The following is a 26,831-nucleotide window of genomic DNA, read 5'->3' on the forward strand; positions in this document are numbered from 1 at the left end:
CTGCTTGTGGAGAAGGAGGTAGTTTCTGGGAAACGCCTTTTGTTCCTTTCCTTCCCGCTCTTTACCTGATTGGGCTTGGCATTCTGGGCTGATGATCCATAAAGGATTAGCTGTAAAAACAAACCAAACCTTCTCATCCTTAAAGATGTTATTTCAGGGGCTTCCCTGGTGGCGCAGTGGTTGAGAGTCCACCTGCCGATGCAGGGGACACGGGTTCATGCCCCGGTCTGGGAGGATCCCACATGCCGCAGAGCGGCTGGGCCCGTGAGCCATGGCCGCTGAGCCTGCGCGTCCGGAGCCTGTGCTCCACAGCAGGAGAGGCCACAACAGTGAGAGGCCCGTGTACCGCAAAAAAAAAAAAAAAAAAAAAAAAAAAAGATGTTATTTCAAGGGAAAGTTCCCAATCCTGAAATAAACCAGGTTTCAAGTAAGAATTTGAATTACTCCTGACAACATAATCCAGAGAGCAGGATTTGCCTTCAGGCTATGGGTTTTTTCTGTCAACCTCACTAAGGATAAAGAGAAAATTGAAGCAAGGGATCTTTACTTTCAGGCCAGGGAAAGATTATTATTATTGCTATTATTACCATTAAGCTTCCTTGAAGTGAACAGAATGTGGACATGAGAGCTCAGCTTTCTTCCGTCCTCTATCCCGTCTCACCTTCCTTGCCCCCTTCCTGTCCACTCCCTTCCATACTTTTGGAGGATCTATAAGGACAGCATTTTCCCAGCTTTGGTTCCTTTGAACACCAGTTTCTCCATTTCTGCCTCATCCACAACCCACCTCTACTGGTAGTTACTTAATTTTTAAAAAATGTAATTCCCATCATTTTACTTATGTAAGTTTGGCCCCATTAACTGAAGGGCTTGACTATCTAGCTGTATATTTCCCCCAGTGCACAAAAAAGAGAAAAAAGTCAATGTTACAACACAAACTGAGCACTACTGGGCACCTTGCACAGCCACGCCGCTGACCACACTTGGTGGAAACTTCGAGGAGTGCCAGAGAGGCACCTCAGTGAAGGCCCTCCATAAGTGCTTGCTGGCTGACCACAGTGCGCCATCCCCACAACTTTGTTATCAGTGGTGCTCAAACTTTAGCTGCTGGAGAGCTTGTTAAAAGATTCCTGGGCTGCATCCGCAGAGATTCTGATTCAGCAGGTCTGGGGTGGGGCCTAGGAGCCTGCATTTCTAGCAAGTTGCCCCAGATGATGTCGATGTTGCTGGTCCAAGGACCACAATATAAGTAGGTCTTGGGCTACTGGGCATCACAATCACTTGTAGGTGCTTAAGATGCAGATTCTTGGGCACTGCACACCAGGCATTGATTCCTCAGACCTGGGTGGGTGCCCGGAATCTGATATATCAACCAGCACTCCAAGGAGCCTCCAGAGACCACCATTATTAACACCTGGAACTCACAGGTGAGGTGGAGAGGTGAGTGACCCGCATCAAGGTCACTCTGCAAATCAGGGACAGCTCCTCCTCCCCGTTGCTTCGGCCCTAAACCTCAGAGCATTCTGGACTTCCCTCTTCTCTCCTAACCCCACTTCAGTGTGTCAGCAAACCCTATAGGCTCTTCCTTTGAAACATTCAGATTTTCTTGAAAAGTCTCCAGCACGTGGACTTGGGAATGAGACAGTAAATGAAACAAGGCTGGTGAAACGTTGAGGATTGTTGAAACTGAGAGTTCATTTTATTACTCACAATTTTTATGTATATTTGAATTTTTTCCAAAAGAAAGTTTTTATTTTTAAGTCTTGATCTAACAAATCCACTTCTGGGAATTTATCTTAATGAAAATTTTAGATATAGAAAAAGACTTACAAATAAAAATATTTTTCAAATAATAGCAGTGAAAAATTGGGAACATACTAAGTTCTCATAATAGGACAACAATAAGCTATGGGACACCCCTCAATGGAATTTTATATCATTAAAAACATTTATTCAGGCCATGTACCAACATGGAAAACATGATATACTATTAAGTGAAAACCAGGACATTAAATTGTAAATACTGCATGATTAAAACTATGCAAAGACTTGTATCTTTAAAAAAGACTGAAATTTTTAAATGATTTTATACATGCAGAATCTGACCACTTCCCACCACCTCCAAGACAATAACCTTTGCCTAAGCCCCATTGTCTCTCTCGCCTGCATCCTTGTGACAGCCCCACATTGGTCTCCCTGCTGCTACCCTTCCTCCTTCCCATATCTTCTCCACGTGGCAGCCAGAGAGGCCCTTCAAAAATGTAAATCAGGGTTTCCCTGGTGGCGAGGTGGTTAACAATCCGCCTGACAAGGCAGGGAACACAGGTTCGAGCCCTGCTTGGGGAAGATCCCACATGCCGCGTAGCAACTAAGCCCATGTGCCACAACTACTGAGCCTGCGTGCCACAACTACTGAGCCCTGGCGCCACAACTACTGAAGCCCGCGTGCCGAGAGCCTGTGCTCCGCAACGAGAAGCCCGTGCACTGCAATGAAGAGCAGCTCCTGCTCGCCGCAACTAGAGAAAGCCCGCGTGCAGCAACGAAGACCCAATGCAGCCAAAAGAAAAAAAAATAACCAAAACGTCAAAAAAAAAAAAAAAGTAAATCAGATCATGACCCTCATCTGTTCAGACCCAACAAGGCTTCCCATCTCTCTCCAAATAAAAGCCAAGTCTTGACCTTACACTGCCCTCCAGGCCGTAGGATGGGTCACGTCACCTGCTCTCATCTACTCTTTTCCCTGCCTCGCTTCTGCCACTCCAGCCACACTGACCTCCTTGCTAGTTTTCAAACGCTCATTCCAGCTTCAGGACCTTTGCACATGCCGTTTCCTCTGCCGGGAAAGCGCTGCCTCCAGATCTCTGGATGAGTGCACCCCTCCGCCCTCCACAGTAGCTCTTCAGAGAGGCCTTCCTGAGCTCATCTAAACCAGAACTACTCCCCATCTGCACCCACCACGCCCTTTATTTTTCTTTAAAGCACTTAATTAACACCTCCCACAGTACATTTGCTTATTATGTCTTCTACTTTATTAGAATGCAAAGTCCTTGAGTACAAAGACTTTATGTCTGATCCTCTGCTGAATCCCTAGGACCTAGCACAGAGCGTGGCACACAGTGGGTCAATAAACACCTGCTGAATGAAAGCATGTTGAATTAAGCAACCACCCAAGAGAACTGTAAGCTTCATGCGGGCTTTCTGTTTCTTGGGTGATCCCCCCTCCCTGAAAGCTCCTGGCAGTGGCAGACCCACGGCTGCGGCCCAGTGGGGATAAAGGTGGCTGACCATTTCTCCATCCGAGGCCTCCACAGCATACAGCATAAAGTGTATCCTGTGAACTGGAGGAGCAGAGCGTGCTGGCTAACAGCACTGACTTCTGGAGGTCAAATCCGGGCTGACCACTACTGGCTGTGTGGTCATGGGGAAACTGAGAATTTTCTGAGCATTAATTTTGCCCTGTGGGACTTCCCTGGTGGCTCAGTGGTTAAGAATCCGCCTGCCAATGCAGGGGACGCGGGTTCTATCCCTGGTCCGGGAAGATCCCACATGCCGCAAAGCAACTAAGCCCATGCGCCACAACTATTGAAGCCCGCGCACCCTAGAGCCCACTCGCTGCAACTACTGAGCCCGTGCTGCAACTACTGAAGCCTGCGCACCTAGAGCCTGTGCTCTTCAACAAGAGAAGCCACCGAAATTAGTAGCCTTTACACCGCAACGAAGAGTAGCCCCCGCTCGCCGCAACTAGAGAAAACCCACACGCAGCAATGAAGACCCAACGCAGCCAAAAATAATTAAAAAAAAAAAATTCTGCCCTGCCCAGAAGTTCCTACTTCCCAGGGCTGAGGTGGGGGCTAAACCAGAGAATGTCCACAAAGCACTTAGCAAGCACAGTGCCTGGCGCAAAGGAGGCATGCAACGAGAGGCAGTCAAATTATCAACAGCCATGTATTTGCCTTTGTCTGTTTCACGTTTACAACGGGCTCTTATACATGCTTTATGTGATTGGGGCTGTTCAACAACCCCATCAGTTTTATCACCACTTTATAGGTGAGGAAACTGGGTCAAAGGAATAAAGTACTCGCCTACAAGACAACACTGAATCTGACTGCAACTCCAGCACCCTCACCTCCAGAGACACGAGGATTTGGCCGGCCCATTAGAGCCCCAGACTCTAAGGCGTGTGCCTAGTGTGGGGCAGCAAATGACATCAGGCAGAAAGCCACAAGCCCCCAGCCGCCGGATGGAGGCAGGGGTTCCCTTGTCCCACAGTGAGGCTCGTGAACAAGTCTGAACAGATAAACCATCTCTCAGAGTCCACCCAGGATTTAAAACATTGCCCCCGGAGGGAAAATTCAAATGTCCTTTCTGTACAGTTTCTCCCGCTAAGAGTTGGGCGGCAGCTCTAAGCAGCGAATGCCACCTTTGGTGTTTGAGATCCTTGTTGCCCTGCAGCCTCTGATTCAGTCTGCCATGAAAACAAAGCATCCTTCCCAAAGGTTACCCAAGGGGCACCGCTGCATGGAGCTCTGGGCCTGGCTTTCATCAATCTCCTCTACCTTACCAGGACTGACTGTGGCCTTCTGAGGGAGGCCAGATGGCGGGGAAGTGATCGGCAGGTGTTAGACGTGAATTTTAGAACCACAAGGCCAAAAAATCAGACTCTCAGGAGTCATGGATTTTTACAGCTACAGCATCTGAGAGACAGAGAAACTTATGACTGTTAACACCTTAAGCCTCATGGGCTTGGCTGAGATTATACTGGATGAGATAGGCAAAAAAACCTGGGAATCCAATGGCTCCTGGGAACTGAGCATCTTTGATCTGGTCAGAGGCTTAGTGAACACTCCCTTGTGAGAATATAGTCTGAGGGCTCCAGCTGCAGGAGGAAGGCTGGGAGGACAGGCCTTGGATAGCAGCTTAATGGCAAAATTCTACAACCAGGCCCCTTGGGACATGAGATCAGAAGAGGAGACTTCAGAAGGATCCTGCCAGGCCAGCAAGTCCTGGCCCTGGTGAGGTGTTATGAAACCCTGACGGTGCCAGGTTTGTGGCAGGCCACCAACTACCAAGAGACTTTGAGGGCAATACCATGATGGTCTGGCTTGACGGCAGGTGCTCCTTGCCGGGAATGTGCTGTGGGAGCAGCACTTAGCCGTCTTCGGGGTACTGACAGCACTGTGATTGATAACTTCTATTTGCATAGTGTGTACAATGGAGAAGAGTGTTTGTGCCCCAAACCCTGGCAATGGCCTAGGAAAGGGGGGCTGACAAATGGCTCTGGCCAGGCAGTGGGGATGAGTCTGAGGGCCACTTTGGGGGTCATCTGGAAAAGCGGTCAATACACCCACCCACCCCTGGCCTTATCCACATTCTGTTAAGGTCACTTCAGGTACCTATGTTAATGAACTTCACTGATTTTTTAAAATGAGGGAGTTCTAGGGGAGTCATGACCTTGTATCAAAACTATAAAAATCTCTCTCTATATATATAAAAAAAATCTCTCCTAATACAGTTCAGCATCCCAGGCTGCTCAGAGCAGGGCAGACCAAAAGACAGATGTTGGACTGCTTTGCTGGTGTGAGAAATTCCCAGGAGAAGCAGCAGGGAGCACATGAGAAAGGGAGATGGTCTGGCTACTAGAAGCTTGGAAGTCCCGTGCCCTGGGAGATGGACTGTTTTCCTACTCCTCCAGGAAGTCCCTGGTACTTTTTTCTGTTCTCTGATCCTTGGGGATCAATCCTGGGAGCACCTCTGGCTGCCAGGCCTGGCTGGAGGGAACAACTCAGACAGGCGGTATGCTCCAGGTAGGATCAGAACTCATCCCGCAGCTGAGGGGGACTGTCCATGCCGAAGAAGGAGGACTGCCTCCCCTGGAGGTCCCGCTCCCGCTTCACGAAGGCAGTGAAGGAGGAGACACAGTTGCCAATAAAGTGGTCAGCTTGGCCGAGGATGTACAGGTCGATCTGGGCCACCTCAGGCTTCAGACTCACCACGTTCACCTGCAGGAGGAAGGGCAGGATGTTTTAGCCAGGGTGCAGGCCTAAGTGGCCAGCTCAGCCAAGGCCTGCAGCCACCTGCCACCTTCCTTCCCTGTGCTGAAGTCACAGACAGACAAGGAAGCGTACAGAGGATTAAAATGCAGGGTCGGGGCACCTGAGGGAAGTGCTGCCCAGCAGCTGCCTTAGCCCCTCAGCTGCAGACACACCACTCATTCACACTCTGCCTTTGCTTGTTGGTTCCCTCTGTCGGGAACGCCTTTTCCCACCCATCACGGTCCTGACCATACTCTCAAGGTTCAGCTCAAGGTCACCTGAGGGGCTTGGCTTCTCCCACCAAACCATGATCTGACCAAAGCGCACCCCACCCACTTGGTTCTGCTGCCTGGATGCCTCCAAGACTTAAGTCCTGTCCAATCTATCCCCGAGATATTCCCCAAAGGTGAACCCTTCTCTTGATGGATTACTACTCCCTGGCCAGTCACCATAATCTTTTCTCCTCCAGGTCTATTCACCAAATGAAAGTAGCCAAAGGAAACTTTTTCAGATTCCCCTACCCGCCTACTCCTCCCTCTACCCCAAGCTGAGCACCCTTAACTGATGTCCTACTGCTCTTCAGATGAAGATGACAAATCTTGAATGTGGCCTATAAGGCCTGTTCAGCTGCCTCTCCACCTTGGGCTCCAGCCACTACACCAGTCTCCCTTCCACCTCAGGACCTTTGCACATGCTCTTCTGTCTGGAGTGCTTGTCTCTTTGCTCGGTTAACTTCTACTTAACTCTCACCCTGCAGCTCAAGTCACACCTCCTCGGGGAAGCCCTCCCTGGCTCCCCCATCTAGTCCAGGCTCCTCTGCTCTACACTCTCACAGAACCACGTTCTTTTACTTTGTAGTACACATCTCAGTTTGTAGCTTTCACTCCTTAGTGATTCTCTGGTTAACGTTTGTTTCCTGCACCTGACTGGGGCTGGGGCTGCGTCAGTTTGCTTGTCGCTGCTGGCTGGGGTCTGCCTCAGTATGCATCTGTTGACTGGACAAGTGAGTGAATGAGCCTCCACACCCAAGCCTGGCCCTCTCTTGTGGCGTATCTTATAATTCTTTGCAAATCTCTTTTCCTGAGTTTAGACTGTGAGCCCTGGAAGGCAGCACCACATCTTATTTATCAGTATCACCGGCTCAGCACTGGCCCAGCTTAACAGATGAGCAAGGCTTAGTTCAAGAGGAAGGGTGGGCTGAGCCCATGGAGAAGGGGGCAGAGTGGTGGAGAAGGGCAAAAACAGTGGCACAGGAACAGGAAATAGAAAATGGCAAGAAGCTCAAGGTATAACAAACATACCAACTCTAGAAACTCACAAAAAAACTCCCTGGGACTCTCCAAATGGGGGTGTGGGCAGAGTTGGGGCTGAAAGTGCTTTGCTGTCACACAGAGATTTCTGATGTAACAAAAATCATCATCTTGCTATTTGGATGGCAGCATAAAAATAATAGCAGCTTAACCATGGCCAAAATCCCCTGAACAATTCCACCCACGCCCTGAAACTTACCCGCTCTGTGTCATGCCCACTAAAATGAGCCCCGAGACCTCCTGGGTAAATTCTATTCCTTTATGGGACTTTGGTTTTCTCAGTTATAAAACGCAGGGCTTGGGTTAGAGGCACTCCAAGGTCTCCCAGCTCTGATATTCTTCTATAAAGCGGGTGGGTGGGGACCAGAATGCTCTGACTCGGCACTTCCTCTACAAGCCGGTAAAAGAGAGAAAGGGAGCCCCTCGACATAAGCCAAGGGCACCCACTGCTAGAAAGCGGATGTCTGTCTTTTAAGGTCTGCACAAGCATTTAGGGCCTTCATTCACTCAAAAGTCTTATTGAATGTTCACTATTAACTCCGTCATTTTATCGATACCTACTTATTATCTATTCTTCACTCATACGGTAACAAGCCTGTTCTATTATTTACTCATATACTGAACACCTACTATTCACCACCTCTTTAATCATTTACTAAGCACAAAAGAGCCTTCCTTGTATTCATCAACCACCTACTTCTACTATCAATGACAGCTAACTTTATTCAGCACTTACTTTTTACTGGACCTGTTTTCATTTCTTTTTATTTGATCTTCACAATTACACTATGAGATGTAGGCACGACTCTCAGTCCCATTTTATTGACGAGGAAACAGAAGCACAGAGAGGTAGAGTAACTTGTGTGAGGCTGCACAGTGAGTAGAGCCCAAGTCCTCTGGCTCCAGAGTCCATGCTCATAATCCTTCTGCTGCACTGGACCCCTTCCAAGGGCCCACTCTTTATGGCCTTATTCACCAAACATTTACCAAGTGTCTACCACGTGTCAGGCACTGTCCTAGACACTGAAATGGCAAGGCGGGGTCTCAGCCCTGGAGGAGGTCAAAGCAACAGGCTACACCCTGAGGAGTAGAACAGTGAGTCCACCTTGGATCCTGCCTTCAAGGAGTCGCAACTGGGAAGAAATAAGACCTGTTTCTACACTAGTCTCAGTCTAGAAGGTGTCTCAGGAGATGTGATAAAGTGCTGTGACAGCTCCCAGTAGGGATCCATTAGCGACAGGAGTGGAGGGAAATCTGCGGAGCACCTGCGGAGGTGTCTGAGCTGGGGTTTAAAGAAGGGTAGGAACTGGAAGGGAACCTGATGTTCAAGTAAAAGCCTGGTGGTGGGAGGACGTGAAGCATGAGGTGGGAGCGGGCAGACCACCCTGGTGCTTCCTCTGATTCCCTTCCTGCTGCCCTCCCACCAGGCCCACGCCCCATGTGTACCTTCCCTTTGAAGAGCTGCTGGATCTCGGGTACATAACTCTCAGAGTCAGTGGCAATGTAGACCGACTGGGCGTTCAGCGCCGTCACCCAGAGCTTCAGGGTGCGCCTGATTTCCTTCAGGTCGGGGAGGCACATGGTCATGGTGAGCGGGGCGGCGGTGTGGCGGCTGTAGCCCACGCACTGCGGGGAGGCCATGAAGTGGGCGCCGGCGGTCCCGTCCTTCAGCATGGCGCACGCATTCTTCTGTGGGGTGGGTGGGGACAGAGCTAAAGACAGCCACCGCCCGCAACCCCAGAAGCAAGAGCCGGGAAGGGGAAAAAGGCAGGCAATACAGGAGGAGCGCAACTATTTTTTTTTTTTAAAGCATTGAGGGAAGAGGGAAATGCTTCAAAACAGTTAACGGTGGTTATTTCTGGGTAGTGGGATATTGGCTTTTCACAATTTTTTTTTCTTCGTATAACTGCACTATCTGGGACTTCCAGCAGAATTCTGAACTGTGGTGGTGACGATGGGCAGCCTTGTCTGATTTCTGACTTCAGTGGGAACACTTCTGATAGCTCCCAAGAAGTACGTGTTTGCTGTGGGTTTCGGAGAGATAGCCTTTATCAAGGTAAGGTGGGTCCCTTGTATTCCTGGTTGGTTAAGAGCTGTTTTTCTTCTTTTTTAAATCATAAATGACTGTTGACTTTTTATCAGGTGCTTTCTTGGCCTCCATTGAGATGATTATATGATTTTTCTTCTTTGGGTGTTAATATAGTGAATTTCCCTGCATTCCTGGGATGAATTTTACTTGTTTGTGTTGTATGTTCTTCAATGTGCTACTGGATTTTACTTGGTAATATATCTATGCTCTTTATGAGAATGGGCTGTACTTTCCAGAGTTGACCTTATCTGAGTTTGGTATTAGCATTATGCTAGCTTTATAAAAAAAGAAAGCATCTTATATCTTCTTATGTTCTAGGGAAGCATAAATGGGAACTATCTGAAACCACTCACAAAATACTCTGGGCCTGGCTCCTTTACTTTGTGGAAGGGGGCAGGAAGGGGGGCAGGAAGGGAATCTAGTGGGTAAATGTGTGATTGCTTCCTCAAGTGACACTGAATGAATTGTGATCTACTTTCTATACTTTTCAGTATTTTTCAAGTTTTCAACGATGAGTATTTCTCACACACATACATATATATCTTCTTCTGTAAACTAAGGAGATTGTCTACATTACTCCAGTTATTTTCACAGGGAGGATGACCTGATGAGCTTTCTGCACATTTCAGCAGCTGCTAAACTTGGAGGATGACATCTTCATTTCTTGGGAGCCCCACCCAACCTCCAGAGCTTGTTTTTCAACAAGGAGTCTACTGGCTAAACACTGAACTGGGACAGAGGACTGTGGGCTATGGGGCTCTTTCTGGCTTGCTGTCTGACCCAGAGCCTAGCTTGATACCTCAGTTTATCCATCTGTGAAATGAGGATAAAAATGGCAACTGTTAAAATGAAAACTGTCAAGCAAGTGCTCTGGAGCTACATTTCTGACGTGTCTGCAGTGGGATCGTGGGGCACAGTCCCGTGAACTTGGCCAAGTGAGACCTCTCTACCCTGGCTAGGACGTGGTGCAGTGGGTTCAGTGTCCAACCCCCATAGGCATGGGCCCTGCTCAGAGATGTGTCCATCCCAGCCATGAGAGGAAGGGGGAAGTTACCCAGTCGGAGCCAATGCGCAGGTGGATGCCCACATAGGGTCGGATGAGGTGGGCACGGATCTGGGCCTCCCCTGTCCTCACCATCTCATCTGACCACACCATGTACTTTTGGAGCGGCCTATGCTCCTCCAAGACAGGGAACTGGGCCGGGGCCCCTGGCAGGGCAAGCACTGGATGTTCCTCTGGAGAAAATCTAGGCATGAGACAGAAGGAGAAGAAGTCAGACAGAGAGCGCACAGCGAGTCCAGCCGCCACCCCCATGGGAGAAAAGACGGCGTTGCACCATGCCCCAGAGACCCTGCGGAGGGGCCCCTGCAACATGCAAGAAGCACAAGAGGTTGTGAAACCCCAACGGGCTGATAAGAGACCTTGGCAGCGGCAAGAGGCACAGTATGCAATACTGTCCCGCCACATGGAATTTACAACTCTCTTTGATTGTTTAACAATTAAAAATTTACAGCAGAGCACTCCAACCTTTTGTATGTCATGCTGGCTTCCAATCTGTAGTGCGGTAATTCACTCCAGGTTGGGGTGTCTAGACTGAGTCTTTGCCATTTTACCCACACAGTGGGATTGGGAAGTGCAACTGCTGACAGGTCACACTCCCAGGGAATGTGTACACTGGATGAGACCATTCACTCAACATTTAACACATTATCTATGGATTGCCTACTATGTGCTGGGGGCCAGGGGAGAATGAGACAGGCATGGTCCCTGCTCTCATGGAAAACACTAGAGGTCTGTAGATGCCCCCCACATACCCTGCCGAAAGCTCTCCCTCCCCCTTGTTCACAATGCACCTTGTAATTATTTTACCCCTGAGTCCAGAAAAGTCTGCTGGACTCAGGCTTCTGAAGTCAGTATCTCCGCGTGCCTAGAACAGTACATGGAAGAGCTCAGTAAAGATCTGTTGACTGAATAGAGTGAGGAGCAAACCTGTGTTCCCTCATTAGCTAAGCCCAGACTATATTCCAGCAACATGAAATGCCCCGCTCTTCCATAAGCTTGCAATGCACTTTCAAAGTACAGATCTCTGCAGACTTCTCCCCTCTACCTGGTATGCCTTCCCTCTGCCAGCCAAAATCCTTTTCCTAAAATTATGAAATAGGTACAGGCACTCGGGAAAAGTTTGGCAGCTTCTTATAAAACTAGACGTGCAATGACGATATGACCCACCAATGTACTCTTGGGCATTTAACCCAGAGAAATGGAAACCTATATTCACACATGAACCGGTATGCGAATGTTCACAGTAGCTTTCTTCATAATAGTAAAAAACTGGAAACAACTCAGACGTCGTTTAACAAGTGACTGGTTAAACAAACTGCAGTACATCTACACCACAGAGCACTATTGCAGTAAGAAGGAACCAGCTACTGATACAGGGAACAACTGGGATGGATCTCAAGGGAATTATGCTGAGTGAAAAAAGTCTGCCTCAAAAGGTCACATACTGTATGATTTCGTTTATATAACATTTGTGAAATGACAAAGTTGAGAAAAAAGAAATGGAGATGGGATTAGTGGTTGCCAGGGGCTAGGGTGTGTGTGTGTGTGTGTTTAGGGAGGTGGGTGTGGTTATAAACTGGCCACACAAGGACCTTTGTGATGTTAGAACTGTTTGATATCTTAACTGTGGTGATGGATACACGAACATACACACGTGATAAAATTGAACAGAACTAAGTATACACACACACAGAAGTGAGTACAAGTAACACTGGGGAAATTTGAATAAGATGGATGGACTGTACCAATGTCAACATCCTGGTTGTGATACTGTGCTATAGCTTCGCAAAATGTTAACATTGGGGGAAACTGGGTAAAGGGTACATGGGATCTCTCTGTATTAATTCTTACAAGTGCTTGTGAACCTACAGTTATCTCAATAAAAATTTCAATCAAAATTTATTAAAAATTTCAGAGCATACAGGATAATACTGAAAATAATTTAACAGTCCACAGAGCTGTGACCCAAATTAGCAAATATTAACACTTTACTTTGTTTCAGATTTTAAAAAATATACACCTGAGTAAAAGCTCTATCCTATGATCTCTTTTCCACTTCCTCCTCTTTCCAGAAGATACTGTGGTTTCATGCATGATTACACCTTACTATTTATATTAAAGGGTATTATTCTGTGTGCTCTTTACACAGTGCAATGGTAAAAGCATGGATGGTCGAGCCAGATGACCGTGCTCTAATGTTGACTATGCCACTTACTAACTAGGGCAGGTGACTTAACCATTCTGTGCCTCAGTTTCCTTATCTGTATAATAGAGCTGATAATAGTTCCCACTTCATAGGGCTGTTGAGATCAAATGGATTAATATAAGCACAGCATTTAGAACAGTGCTTGGCACGTAGAAAACTCTCAGAAAATTCTCTCACCTTCACCACCATCATCATCATCATATTGCACGTAACCTATTTCAACTTTTAAAAAATTCAACTCAGGGACTTCCCTGGTAGCGCAGTGGTTAAGAATCCGCCGACAGAGTTTCGATCCCTGGTCTGGGAAGATTCCACATGCCGCAGAGCAACTAAGCCCGTGCACCACAACTACTGAGCCTGCACTCTCGAGCCCGCGAGCCACAACTACTGAGCCTGTGTGCCACAACTACTGAAGATTGCATGCCTAGACCCCGTGCTCCGCAACAAAGAGAAGCCACTGCAGTGAGAAGCCTGCTCACCACGACGAAGAGTAGCCCCCACCTGCCACAACCAGAGAAAGCCTGCGCGCAGCAACGAAGATCCAATGCAGCCAAAAATAAAAAATAAAATAAATTTATTTTTAAAAAGTCAACTCTGTTTTAGAGATTTGGCCATGTTGATGGTGTGGGTCACGTGATCGTGTTAGTGTCTCTTGAAGGTTTCCATTTGCATGAATAAACTGCAGTTTACCTACCTAGTCCCCCCCTGCTGGTCAGTGAGGCTGTTTCCGATCTTTCCCCATACAACAGTGCTGCAATGGACATGCCACTCTTTCTTCACACCCAACCAAACACCTCGCTCCACAAACACCTTCCAAAGTTCCAAGACCAGTTGCCGCTCCCAAGCCTCAGCTCCTAGGAGAGGGCTCTGTACCACTTCTCCTTTGCTGCCTTCTGCACACTGATGTGCTCAATAACCACCTTCCCTGTCCACTGCCACGAGGGTAGGCCCCAAGCACTCTTGTTCACCATGATTCCCACACACACTGGTGCAAGGCCTGTGCCAGCTAAGCCACAGCAAGTGTTCATGGACAGCTTGGCTCTATCTAATCGTCTTGTCAGACTTTACATGTACATACATGTGACAGGCAATGTTCCAATTACTTTGTGTACATTAACTCACTCGATCCTCTTAAGAGCCCCGTGAGGTAAGTACTACCGTTAGTCTCACTTCACAGATGAGGAAATTGAGACACAGAAAGGTTAAGTAGCATGCTCCTGGTCACACAGCTAGGAACTGGTGGAGCAGGGATTTGAATCCAGGCAATCTCCTCCAGAACCTTTGCTCTTAACTACTATACCTCACTCCCAGCTCCCCCACCCAGTCAATAAGCACCTCAAAAGCCGAGTCTGTGGCTTATTCTTCTGATTCCCAGCCTAGACACAGGCCTCAACACATAGTAGGTACAATAAATATGTCAGTGAATGAATGAGAATTCAGGGATCTCACCAGAAAGACCAGATCAGGATGTCAGGGGTCAGAGGAAGAAGTGAATAGTAACTGAGTACCTACTATGGGCTAGGACCTCAGCTAAGCGACTTTCATAGGCCACCTTAAAGGGTTTCAAATGGAAAGCAAAGCTGTGATCTCCCAGGGGGCTGGAACATTAGGATAAAATCAGGATCTGTTCCCTCCTTGACCTCTTAGAAAGTACCTGCTGTTGACCTTTGGTGAATTCCAAATCTGGAATATGCAGCCCCTCCACATGGATCTGGATCAGCACATATAGCTGTCCCAATGCAACGTCAGCTCTGACGTGACAAGCAGGAAGAGGCCAAGACTGACGTGCTCATTTGCTCCCAATGAGGGAGGAGAGTGTTGTTTGGAAAGAAAGTGGGGAATAAGGGTCTTGTTTGGGAAGAAAGCTTGACCAGGTCCATCTGTTCGCATCCCTGATGGTTGACCCTAAGTCAGGCCCTTAGCCTGGTCACTGTTCAGCTGAAGAAGGCACACTTTCCTGCTGCTGGGTGCAGTGAACCTCTGGGGTTCTTCACCACCACACTGACACTACTGAGATCCCCCTACCAAGCTGGGGTTTCTCCATGCACAGCACCCACATGTGAGCCCAGGATACACCAGTGGATGGATACTATGCTGAGTGCAGAGGGTGCAGGGACATGAAAGAGGCAGAGTCTAGTTCTCAATATCCCTGACATGAAGAACTACCTTTCCCTGCAGCTCTTTGCATGCCTGGCTTCTTCTCATCCTGCAGGTCTCCGCCCTGCCAATTACATGTCACCTGTTTATGTCCTCCCAAGGAGGCTGCAGCCTGGGAGAACGATAAGCCACGTGCTCAAACACCTGTTGCCTTCATACCAAGAGAATGGTTCATAGCCTTCCAACAGTAAATGTGCAATAAATAATAAATGTCTGTTCAATTAAATCTCCATCAGGGTATTCACAGACTCAGAACCAGCAGAGCTGGAAAGATCCTCAGCGGGAAATCACTTAGTGGGGAGAAATAACTCTTATCCTCTTTTCCTAGAAGCCAGTTTTCAGCTGGACACACAGAAGCCCCAAAAAAGACATTTCTCAGTACTTCTTGTAGCTACGTATGGCCACATGTCTAAGTACTGGCCAATGAGCTGGTGTAAGCAAGCTATAAGGAAGGCTCCTTAAAAAGGTGAGGATGTGCCCTTCTTCTGCCCCTTTTGTCCTTCCAGCTACCTGGGGCTTCATGAGTCATCTTGGCCCATGAGGTGACACTAAGGATAAAAGCCAGTACTGGGGGAATTCCTTGGTGGTCCAGTGGTTAGGATTCCACGCTTCCACTGCAGGGGGCAGGGGTTCGATCCCTGGTTGGGGAACTAAGATCCCGCATGCCGTGCAGTGTAGCCAAAAAAAAAAAAAAAAAAAAAAAAAAAGCCAGTACTGGGATGGCTGAGCAGAGATGGGAGCCTAATTCCTAGACACAAGGGAGCTGCCATGCAGCCCTGAGTTGCACAGCCCAGTCCTTTTACTTAAGAAAACAATGAACTTTTATCTTGCTAGTCTGCTGTTATTTGGGGTTTTCTGTTACATGTAGCTAAGTTAAACCTGGTGCACCCGGACCTGTGGCCACCAGCACTTCTAGCTGATATACAAGAGGGTTACTGGTTGAAGGCAGTGGGGGAGGGGAACCAAGCAGTTCCCACTTGGCCCCCGTTGCTGCCCCCACAGCACACAGCGCTTCTCCAGAACTCTAAAACTCAAAGAACAGTTTGAAAGTGACCGATCTTGCTCAATCCCTTCATTTTGTAGATAGAGCACTGTGGCCAGAGAAGGGAGGCAATCTGCAGCTACACAGTGAGCCAGGGAAGCGGCTGACCCTTTCTAATGCCATTCTCCCTACACCCACGCCCCTGCCCCCAAAGGACAATTGTCTACAGCAAGAGAGTGTCCACTATTTAAGAAAATGTTTAAAATACTTAAACTCTCAAAACTCACCCCTGCAAACACTCACAGGATTCTTATCAGACTGCTTCACCAGGGCCTACAAAGCCCTGCACAGTCTGACCCCTGCCCACTTCTCCAATCTCCTGTTCTATGTGGCAGGTTAATTCAAGTCTCCTCCCATTGGGTGGGCTCTATGTCCCCTCCCAATAGCACTTGGCAGAGGTAACAGTGTCCTGGATGCCAGGCCCAGGCTTTAGGGGGCCAGCAGCTTCCACCTTCTGTCTCTTGGAGCACGCACTCCCTGGATGCACCCTCTCAGAATCCAGCTGCCACGTTGCCCGAAATCCAAGCCACACGGAGAGGTCAAGAGTATACATGCCAGCCGACTGCCTCAGGTGAGCTCCCAGACGACAGCCAGCACCACCTGCCAGCCATGAGTGAGCCCTCTTGGACATGCAGCCCAGTTGAGCCTTCAGATGACTCCAGTCCCAGCCGACAGCTGACTGTAGCCATGTGAGACCACAAGCAAGAAGTGCCCAGCTAACCCAAGTGTCCATCAACAGATGAATGGACATCCCACACACATACCCTACCCAATACACTCCATTGGCATGGAGTGGAATACACATATAAACACCAGTTAACCACTTTTTGAAATCTCATGTTTTTACATGTTTAGAACGGATCTTGCCAATGATATTTATTTACTAACCTGATAAATATCAATTACTCCTCAGAAAAGATAGTTACTCAATTACAAACTATATGTAATAATTTCATTTTAAGTTAATATGTATAGGTATACATTGTATATGTACATAAAAATACACCCATTTTGGAGGGTGGAAGTATACATATCAAAATTCTAATACTTTTTTGGAGGGGTGATGGGAGTATGAGTAAGTTTAATTTTCTTATTAAAAAAAAAACAAAAAACACCAAATGTGGTGGGTATTCCAAAGAGTATTCATCTTAAGAAATTAGATGTTTAACATGGATTGGAACTTTGTACAGTTGGGATTCCATAAAGAAAATGGAAAAACAAAAACCAAACCAAAGACCTGCCCTGCTAAGCCCAGTCGACCCACAGAACTCTGAGCAATCATTCTCAATTGTTGTTGAGCTACTGAGTGTTAGAGTGGTTTATTACACTGTAATGGACGATGGGAACACCCTACCCTTCTCCTCCTGAAATGCTCCACACCAGCCACTCTGGCCTTTCTGCCCCTTGACCACATCAAGCTTGTCCTGCCTCAGAGCTTGCAATGTTCCCACCATGAAGAACTACCTTTCCCTCCAGCTCTTGGCATGGCTGGCTCCCCATCCTTCAGATCTGTTATGGACTAAATGTTTGTGCCCCCGCCCCCGCCCCGCCACCAATTCATATGTTGAAGCCCCAACTCCCAATGTGATAGTATTAGGAAGTGGGCCTTTTGGGGGCAGTTACATTTAGACGGTCATGAGGGTAGAGCCCTCGTGATGAGATTAGTGCCCTTATAAGAGACCAGAGAGCTTGCTCTCTCTCCAACATGTGAGGATACAGTAAGAGGCAGCAACTGCAAGTCAAGGAGTCCTTACTAGAACCTGACCACGCTGGTACCGTGATCTCGGACATCCCAGCCTCCAAAAGCATGAGAAATAAATGTCTGTTGTTTAAGCCCCCTAGTCTGTGGTATTTTGTTATAGCAGTCCAAGCTGACAAAGACAAGGTCTTTGCCTGTCAATCACACATCACCTGCTTATGTCCCTCACAGCACTATGTCTTCTGGGACTATCTTACGTAAAAATGTATTCACTGTCTCCCCTGTTAGAATCAGCTCCATCAGGGCAGGGGCCTTATCTGCTTTCTTCTTGCCTGTCTCCCCAGCATCCACACCAGTGCTTGACACTCAGGCGGTGCTTCTTACATGTGTGTGGAAGGAAGGCAGCTGCCCAGGTGGTCCTAGCTCTCTCCAACTGCCTCCAGGGACCTCATCTTCCCCACTAGTCTTCCTTTCCCAAAAATTTGCTTGTGAGGCACAAGCTTCCCCAAGCCCTTACACAATTCCTACAACTCAATGATCTGAAGCAAGACCACGCGGCCATGAACAAGTGTTTCAGCAACATTGTCCGACTGATGCATCCATGCAACCCTGTCCCTTCTCTTCCAACCAGGACTGTGTGCTTTTTGGAATTTGCTCTTAGAGCTGCTTTTAGAGCTGGTGTCATGGTTTTTTTTTCCCCCTGGCATTTTAGAGGCAAATCTCCATCCTTTGAGGACAGGTCTGCCGTCTGGCAATAGCTCTGGGTCATTCAGAGTTGAATGGGGAGAACCAAGCAGGTGATCAAATGGGAATCAACAATTCCCTATCTGGGATCAACAATGAGGGGGATTAGACTCTGCCAGGACTGAGTATCCTCAGTAGCTCATGAACTAGCTCTGAAGGCAAGTCCCACATAGGAACTGGCAGCTATTAAAGGCACAGCTCTTTTCTCCACAGTGATGAAGAATGGGTGCTCTGGAGTCAGGCTGCCTGGATTCAAACCCCAGCTCTGCCACTTCAAGCTGCATGACCTTAGGCAAGTGACTTCACTTCTCTCTGTCTCAATTTCCTTACCTGTAAAGCAGAGACGACAGTAACACTTGTCCCCCAGACTCATGGAAGCATTAAATGAGCTATTACCTTAGAAGACTTAGGTAGTGAAGATTTAGAACAGCAACTGGCACAAGTAAGCACTAAATAAATATTAGTTCTTATTACCTATGAAAGCCTTACACACAGACCCCTGCTGCCCAGTCAATAGCTGCATTACCTTGGGCAAGTTATTTAGCCTTACTGAGCTCAGTTTCTTCACCTGTCAAATGGAAATTGATCATAGTACCCATTTCATGAAATTTCTCAAAGACTTAAATAAAATAAAGCATGTGAATAATAGTAACAGGTAACAGTGACTGGCCCTCTACTACGTGCCATGTGATTTACACACTTGGAGGCAGATACCATAGTGCTCCTTCCATTAAACCAAGGAGGAACCTCAGGCCAGACAGCTGGAGTGGCTCACTCAGGGGCATCTGAGAAAGAGGCAGGGCTGGGTCAGCGCTCAGGGCTGTCTTATCCTGAGCCTGTGCTCGTTCCTCTGCATCAGTCCATCTTTGGCTAACTAAATGCCAAGTGCTGGGACCTCACAAGAATTCATAAGCCCCTCACGGTTTCTAACCCAGGTCTGACATCTAAGCCCACGCTCTTTCTTGCCACACTACAGCATCAGGGGCAAATGTACTATGTTAGTGTCATCATTATATCTAGACTGTAGCCCGCTGAAGGCTGAGACCGGGTCTTCCTCATTTTTATGCATCACCTCTGGCCTTTGAGCACTACGTCTCATACGTGACGGCTGCTCTATAAATATTTCACAGCCTGTGCCTATGCCCTGCTAACCTAGTTTTTGTTCTTTAATAGGGCTTACTGGAGCACAATTAATAAAGCACATCCAATTACTATCAGGATGACATCATTTCTCCGTCTGCACCTGAAGCTGTTTTTCTCTAGAAGCAGCTTCCAATTTTCACCTTGTGAAGAGGAAGGTAACAGGGGAGTGATTCTCACGCCTAGAGGAGGAAATCGAGACTCATGTGACTGCACAATATTCTTTTTATGACATCCTTTATTGGCTGATAAACTCTTGCTCAACCTTGTGGCAGGTCAACGTCCCACCGTGTCAGGCGTTGAGATGGGAACAGATCACATAGGATCCCAAGTTCAACAGACAGAACAGCCGCACCTTTGGTCTCATACATCAGGGTGTGGTAGAGGGGAAGAGGGCCAGGAAGGTGCTGAATGCCCGTGGGCCCCCCACCTCTCCCCTAATCCCAGCAATGCTGCCCCCTCCACATACCTCTGGATCCACTGATCTTTGTAGGAGGCGCTGAAGGAAATGCCTGCAAAAAGCTCAGACCTGTTGAAACTCACATGAAACTGATCCCAAAATGGGCCAAAGGGGTTTCCTTCCTAGAGAAAGAGAGTGGGAAAAGGCTTACTGAGCAGGAGGGAAGGCCAGTTGGGGATGGGGCCAAGGGACTGTGGATGGGGGAACCCTGGGTGATTTGACTCAGGCTGAAATACTCTCACAGGATGGGCCAGTAGGAATATCACGTCGTAATTTCTGGGCTGGGTGCTGAGGAGGGCAGCTCGGCCTCCAGTCTGGTTTTCAGCAGGCAACGTTCACCACAATATCTGAAGGAGTCTTTCCTGCTCGTGTGCCATATGCCGCTGACCCTGCAGCACTGGTGGGGGTCTGGGGAGCAAGTCAACCTTGGATTTAGGACCATGGACTACGAGCTCCAAGAGACCTTCAAGACCCGGCTAATCCAATGCCCTTATTTTCAAGATGGAAACCAGGACCCAGACAAGACACTTGCTCAAGCTCACAGAGCAAGTGAGGGCAATGTTGGGGCTGTAAGCAAGGTCTCCCTTCTCAAATCTCACAGCTCCTCCAACCACCCTCCTCAGACTGTAGCATAAGCGCTGAAACACATGTTGGGGACTGTCTTATTCCAAAAGTGCCAGAAATTTACAAACTTCTACTGATAAATATAACAGCTTTTCATTTATGTGCTGAGAGGCAAGAAAGTATACAAGTTAGGAGGGTGGACAATGGAGCCATATTACCACAACTTATTTGCTATTATGATTTGGGGCAAAATATTAAACCTCTCTTTGTTGCATTCGGTGTCCTCTCTATAAAATGGGGTATTAATAGTACTTTGCTCATGGAACAGTTTAAGGATTAAGTGGGATAATATGTGGAAAGCTCTTAACATGGTACTGGTGTGTAGTAAGTGCTATGTGAGTATTAGTGATTATTACTGATGTGGCACTTTACAGTTTACAAGCACTCTTACACCTGGCCCTCACTGATACTTTATGAGCAAGACACAGCAGGAACTGGTGTCTTTACTTTGTAGGCAGAAGTAAAGGCTCAGAGGAAGCAACGTCCTCTGCCCAAAGTGACACTGCTGACAAATGCCAGAAATGGGACTTAAATCTCCATCTTTCTATTCTAGGCCCTTCTGGTGCCTTCTCCCACACACTGCTATCGCAGTGTCTCAGGGGCCTAGAGGACCTGGAACAGGCAGAAAGGGTCCCCCAGACCCACAGGACCCACCTTCATGGGGCATGTCTTCTTATCAGGGCTTCGCTGGGCTGCCACCTCAAAGCAGTATGCCACCCGCTTCTCAGGGGGCCAGTGAGTAGGTGCCAGCTTCTCCATGAAGTCCTCCAGGCTGATGACCCGATGGTAGGCCTGGAGGGGCTCCAGCTTGAAGTACTTCTGGTAGGACACATGGAGCTACAGGAAAAGTGGGGAAAAGGAGGGGGCGAGGGCCCCTCCTCAGTATCCTAGTGGCTGTTTCAAAGACATTCATTAAAACCATATACTCTAAGACCCAGACAGCTTGGACTACATGTCAATGAACAACTTTTGATAAAAGATACCACAGTTAGAACGGAGGCTGGGAGAAGACATCTGCAAACTAAAGAACAAACAGTAATACACCTCATATTCAAAAATGCCTGCTGATTTATAAGAAAAAAGACAAATGATGCAAGAGAAAACATGGGCAAAGGATAGGAGTGAGCAACTCACAGCAAAGGGAACCCAAATAGCCAACACACTCAAAAGATGTGCAAGCTCACAAGAATTAGGAGAAAGAAAATTACAATGACAACAAGACACCACTTCTTACCTGTGAGACCAGCAAAAATTTAAAAGCTTTACTCTAATTACTGGAAAAGATACGGCTGATAGTAGAAGTATACATTTTGGAACAACTACTTTGGAGTGTAACCCCTTACAAGCATCTAATAGGATTTTAAAGGTGCCCTCTACCTCTAGGTATTTGCCTTAGAGAATCCTGCCCTTCGTACCAAGAGATGGATAAAAGGATGCTCAGTGCCACAATGGAAGTAGTACAGGAAAAAACTTGGAAGGAGTCATACCAAGACACTAAATCCATGATAGTGGTTGCCTCTGGGGGGAGGGACTAGAAGTTACCTCGAGCCAAGACACACAACCTTTTAACGACTTTATCTATAAACTTTTATTTCTTTTATTAACAAAAAGAAAACATGAAGCAAAGATGAGAAAATATTAATGATTATCATTTCTAGTGGTAGATACATGGACGGTGATTATAGTAATCTCTGTATTTTTCTAGACTTAAGAAAATTTCTTAGAACACCATGAAATAAAATTTAGACTTTATCCTATAGGTCAGAGTTCCCAAGCATGTTCCACTAGTTCAGGTGGGTAAAGGGTTCTGCAATAAAAAGGCTCCAGAAATAAACAGGCCTGGGAAATGCTATGTTAAGCAGGTTTCTTTATGACAGAACTTCTCAGGGCCTTTAATATGCTAACATGCATTTTGAATCTCCAAATTTGGGGGGAATGAGGAATTGAGAACACAATTTCCCAAACTGACTTAACCACTGCACCATTCCTGCACGAGCCATTGATGTTCCAATGAACAGACTTCGAGAACCTTAATTATTAGCAACAAGGTCTTGCTGAAGGATTTTAAGCAGAAATAATGTGAGATCTGCTTCCTTGAAAGATCACTCTGGCGGCAGAAGAAAGAATGTACTGATGGTAAGATAAGAGGAAGGAGAGGAATTAGGAGGCTACTGCAATGGTCCTTTTACTTGTTCAAGTATTCATTCAACATGTATTTTTGTTTTGTTTTGTGTGCTTTGTTTTGTTTCAACATGTATTTTTGAGCATCTCCAAAAGTCCGAGAGATGGGGAAGCATGGACAGGTTAAAAAATGTAAAGGGAGGTGAAGTACAGAGTAAAGGGAAGCATTTAGGATGACTTCTAGGTTCCTGGCCCAGGTGAATGGAGGTGACATAAACTAAGGCTGGAAATATAGGTGGTTACACAGGTTTGAGGGGAAAGTTCTGGCTTTGTGAACTTCAGATTATCTGTGGGTCATCCAAATAGACCCAAAGGCGGAGGAGTTAGAAACACAAGGCCTGTGGTCAGAGGAGAGTCTGGGCCATAGGTAAATTTGGGAGGTACGTGGAGAAAAGTGAAAGCCCAAGAGTCAACAGAAACTTATAGCAAAGCAAATAATGGTAATAAAAGCAACTAATATTTACTGAGTGCTGGGTTAGTGCCAGGTGCTGTACTCATGATGTTTCATGGACTTATTCATCTAATTGTAAGAGGTAGGAATACAACCATCTCCAGTTTATTTATGAAGAAACCCAGGTGGACAGAATCTAGGTAACTCATCTTAAGTCACACAGCTAATAAGCAAACAGAAAGAGGAGACCCACCAACATTTAAACAGTGGGTGGGGAGAGAGGAGCCCCTGATGCAGCACAAAGAGGAAAATGTGGATAGGTTGGGCTGAAGCAGGAACAGGCTGTGTCTTGGAAGCCAGGGGAGTAGGAAGTTCAAGAAGGAGAGAGGCACATGGGGCCAGGTGCCACCGGGAGGTCAGTTAAGATAAAGACTGAGAAATGACTCCTGGATTTGGCAATTCTGAGGTCCTTAGTGGCCTCTGTGGGAACAGTCTCAGTGGGGAAGGGGAGCCCAACTGGGGTAGGTTGAGTAACCCATAGAAAGCAAGAAGTGGAAACTCTGAAAGACTCCTAGCTGAGAAGGCAAGGTGAGAGAAGGCAAGCAAACCAGAGGGAGACCAACGGGCCAGGTCTAAACTATAACAGTGAGTACAAAAAGTCAGAGCATCAACAGCTCCCGGTTACTAAGGACTCCCTGCATCCTAAGCACTTTCAATTGATGGCTTCAGCTGATTCTAAGAGGGAGGCATTCCACAATCACTAACTCACTGAGGGAGGTAGCAACAACTATTACCAGCCTGTTTTAAAGATGAGGAAACTGAGGCACAAAGAGGTCACGTACCCTGCCCAGGCGATACGGCTAGTAAGTGGCCAAGCCAGGCTATGATCTCAGGTACTCTGGCTTTTAAACTTTCTAAATACAGGCATGTGCAGGAAAAAATAAAACCTACGGTTTAGGATGTAAGAATAAAGTACAGTGTTTTGTACATACTAAACATAATTTTTTGAAGTTTATTAAAAACTTTCAAAGTCAATTCACTAAATATTAATTTAGTTCCTACTGCCAGGCCCCTGGAGTTACATTGTGAACAATGACAGATACAGGACTGGTGGAAGACATAAAGAACATGCAAGAAATTACATGATGCTGGGCTTCCCATACTAAGGGACCCCTTGATGAGGTGAGAGGCAGTGCCGGAGCCAGACTGCTCCGGTTTGTGGCCCTGGACATGTTATTAACCAACTTGTGCCTCTGTTTCTCCTTCAGAACTGATAATAGCAACCATCACCTCTGACCAATGGGTGGGACCAAACAAGGCTGGAAATGGAGTCTGGAGGTTCAGGTCACAGGCTCAGGAGTCAGAGAGACATGGGCTTGAATTCCAGTCTACTACTCACAAGCTGTGTGAGCGTGGGTAGTTACCTAACCTCTCTAAACCCATTTCCTCATAGGGATGTGATGAGAAGGAAAAGAGCTAATCCTGATGCAGTGCTCAGAAACAGTGCCTGGCAGACAACAGGTGCTGGATAAATGTTAGCCAGTTAGCCAGGGAAGACAGGGGGGCGGGGTGGGGGGAGGTAGGGCAAACTCAGAGGGGTGGGAGGTAAAGCCTACAGAAAGACTTGGGGTCAAGCAGAGGTGAGCAGGATTAGGGAAAGGTGGACAAGGGTCAACAGCAGGAGGTACTCACATTGGTGAAAGGAGGCTTGTGATGCTGGTACTCAATCCAAGGAGGTACAGCCAGGGTGCGGTTCAACAGCTTTGCAAATGCCAGGGAGCCCAAGAAATGATCAGCCTGGTTCCCAAAGCGCCCTGGATGGTATATTGCAGGTGAAGTGAGGACTATGGCGTCGAGGGCTTGGGGCATGCAAGGCTCAGAAAGGATGCAGAGCCAGGAGTGTGGAGAGCCAGGACACCAAGGAGAGCCAGGGGAGCTGGCAGCATGGGATCACGTCTGGACTCCTGGGTCTGACAGTCAAGGCCCTTCAGGCCCTGCCTCTTCTGCCTCAGCCACTCCAGGTTCTTTGCTGTTTCCCAAACATGCTCTACACTTCCCATCCCCACCCCATGCCTTTGCTCTTGCTGTTCCATCAGCCAGGAGTGACCTTCTACTTCTATTTCCTCCCATCTGCATGTGAAGGGGTAACTCCAATGCCTCACTCACTGGGATCCTTTCACTACCCCTCTGCCATATTCAGTTCCCCTCCTCTGCCTCCCACCTTGGATATGAGTTACTTGCGGTTCTTCACTCTTCCTAGAATGTCCTTTCCCATTTCCCGGCCTTTGGCTGTTTCCTCAGCCTGTGAATGCCCCAGGTGCAAGGTCCCTGTCTGACTCTTTCTGTTATCCCCAGCATGGCATCCATTCATTCATTCCACAAAGACCGTTGAGAGGCCACAACGTGTCAGGCTCTCTGCTAGGTGCTGGGACACAGGAGTGAGCAAGAAGGACAAGGTCTCTGCCTTCAAGGCATTCACAGGCCAGGTAGGGGGACAGTAAACATATAAACAAATATACAGTGATAAATTTTGATAAGTTCAAAAATGAAGTGAAAAAAGTTTGGTGATGGAGAACAATGAAGAGGAGATTATTTGGGTTGAGGTCAGTGAAGTCTTTTCTGGTGACATTTAAGCTGTGGCCTGAGGATGGGAAGGAGTTGGTCTGGCACAAGGCAAGGGGAGGGTGTTCCCCGGCAGAGGGACTAGCACAGGCTGCAGGACCTGAGTATGTGTAAGGAACAGAAAAGGGTAACTGTGCCTGCAGCTGGAGGGTCTGGGGAGAAGGGTGTGGTGGAGATGATGCGCAGAGGGCAACATCATCATGGTTAGGAGTGTGAAGGATTTTAAGAAGAAATAACTTTAACAGTGACGATCCACCACTCCCATTTAAATTGCACTCCTAAGCCAGCTTTTAGATTCTCCCTTACCCTGCTCTATTTTATTTTCCCATAGCACTCATCCATAAATATTATGCAGTTACTTATTTTTTATATTTATCTTTTATGGTCTGTCTTTCCCAACTAAAATGAAGGCTCTACAAGGGCCTGGAGCTTTCTGTCTTATCACCACCGTATCCCTGGAGCAGAGAACAGGGCTGGGCACACAGTAGGTGCCCTATAAATACGTGTTGAATGAATGAAAGAATCGCCCAGAGCCAGCGTTGGGTCAGTGCCATCAAGTCCTGCCCCACTAACTCCATTTACTGGACTCGGGGCTGGCTTAGGCCTTGCGCAAGACACATCGTAACCTCTCCCGGCCTCAGTTTTCTCATCTGCCAAACGGAAGGTTGGACACAGAGGTCCCTTCGGTGCCCTTGCAACTGGGGCAGAAAGGTGAGGAGCAGGCCCTGCCCCGCGCTGGGGTCCTTTCCTGGACCTGTCAAGGCGTCTCTGGGCGCCTCAGAGAAATTGCTTCTCCTCTCTGGGCCTCAGTTTCCCCATTTGGACAGAAGGCTCGGGAGGCCTTACCCATGCATGGGCAGTAGAGCAGGTAACCCGCAGGGTCCCAGGAGCCCACGGGCAGCCCCGGGAACGGCAGAAGCAGCAGCAGGAGAGACACACGCGGCGGCAGGGGCGACGATGCCCACGCGGCAGCTCCCATATTGGCCCCAGAGCCAGGGCGCTCCGCGGCTCGGAGGCGGGGAGGGAAGGAAGGGGGCGAGCGTCCGCCCCGCTCCCGTCAGCCCCCGCGCGCCG

General features: G+C 47.8%; 1 protein-coding gene across 1 annotated transcript; it reads right to left on the minus strand.

The window, feature by feature from the left end:
* Positions 1-1,677: 1,677 nt before the first annotated feature.
* POFUT1 (protein O-fucosyltransferase 1) lies at positions 1,678-26,793 on the minus strand. The gene is made up of 7 exons (XM_060031069.1): positions 26,604-26,793; positions 24,828-24,949; positions 21,218-21,400; positions 19,949-20,061; positions 10,483-10,675; positions 8,786-9,028; positions 1,678-5,996 (listed from the first exon to the last, which is right to left on the minus strand). The coding sequence occupies exons 1-7, from the start codon at positions 26,734-26,736 to the stop codon at positions 5,808-5,810; spliced, it is 1,176 nt and encodes a 391-aa protein (XP_059887052.1). The 5' UTR covers positions 26,737-26,793; the 3' UTR covers positions 1,678-5,807.
* Between the last annotated feature and the right edge of the window lie 38 nt (positions 26,794-26,831).

Source organism: Delphinus delphis, chromosome 15 (genome assembly GCF_949987515.2).
Source record: "Delphinus delphis chromosome 15, mDelDel1.2, whole genome shotgun sequence".
Classification (NCBI taxonomy): domain Eukaryota; kingdom Metazoa; phylum Chordata; class Mammalia; order Artiodactyla; family Delphinidae; genus Delphinus; species Delphinus delphis.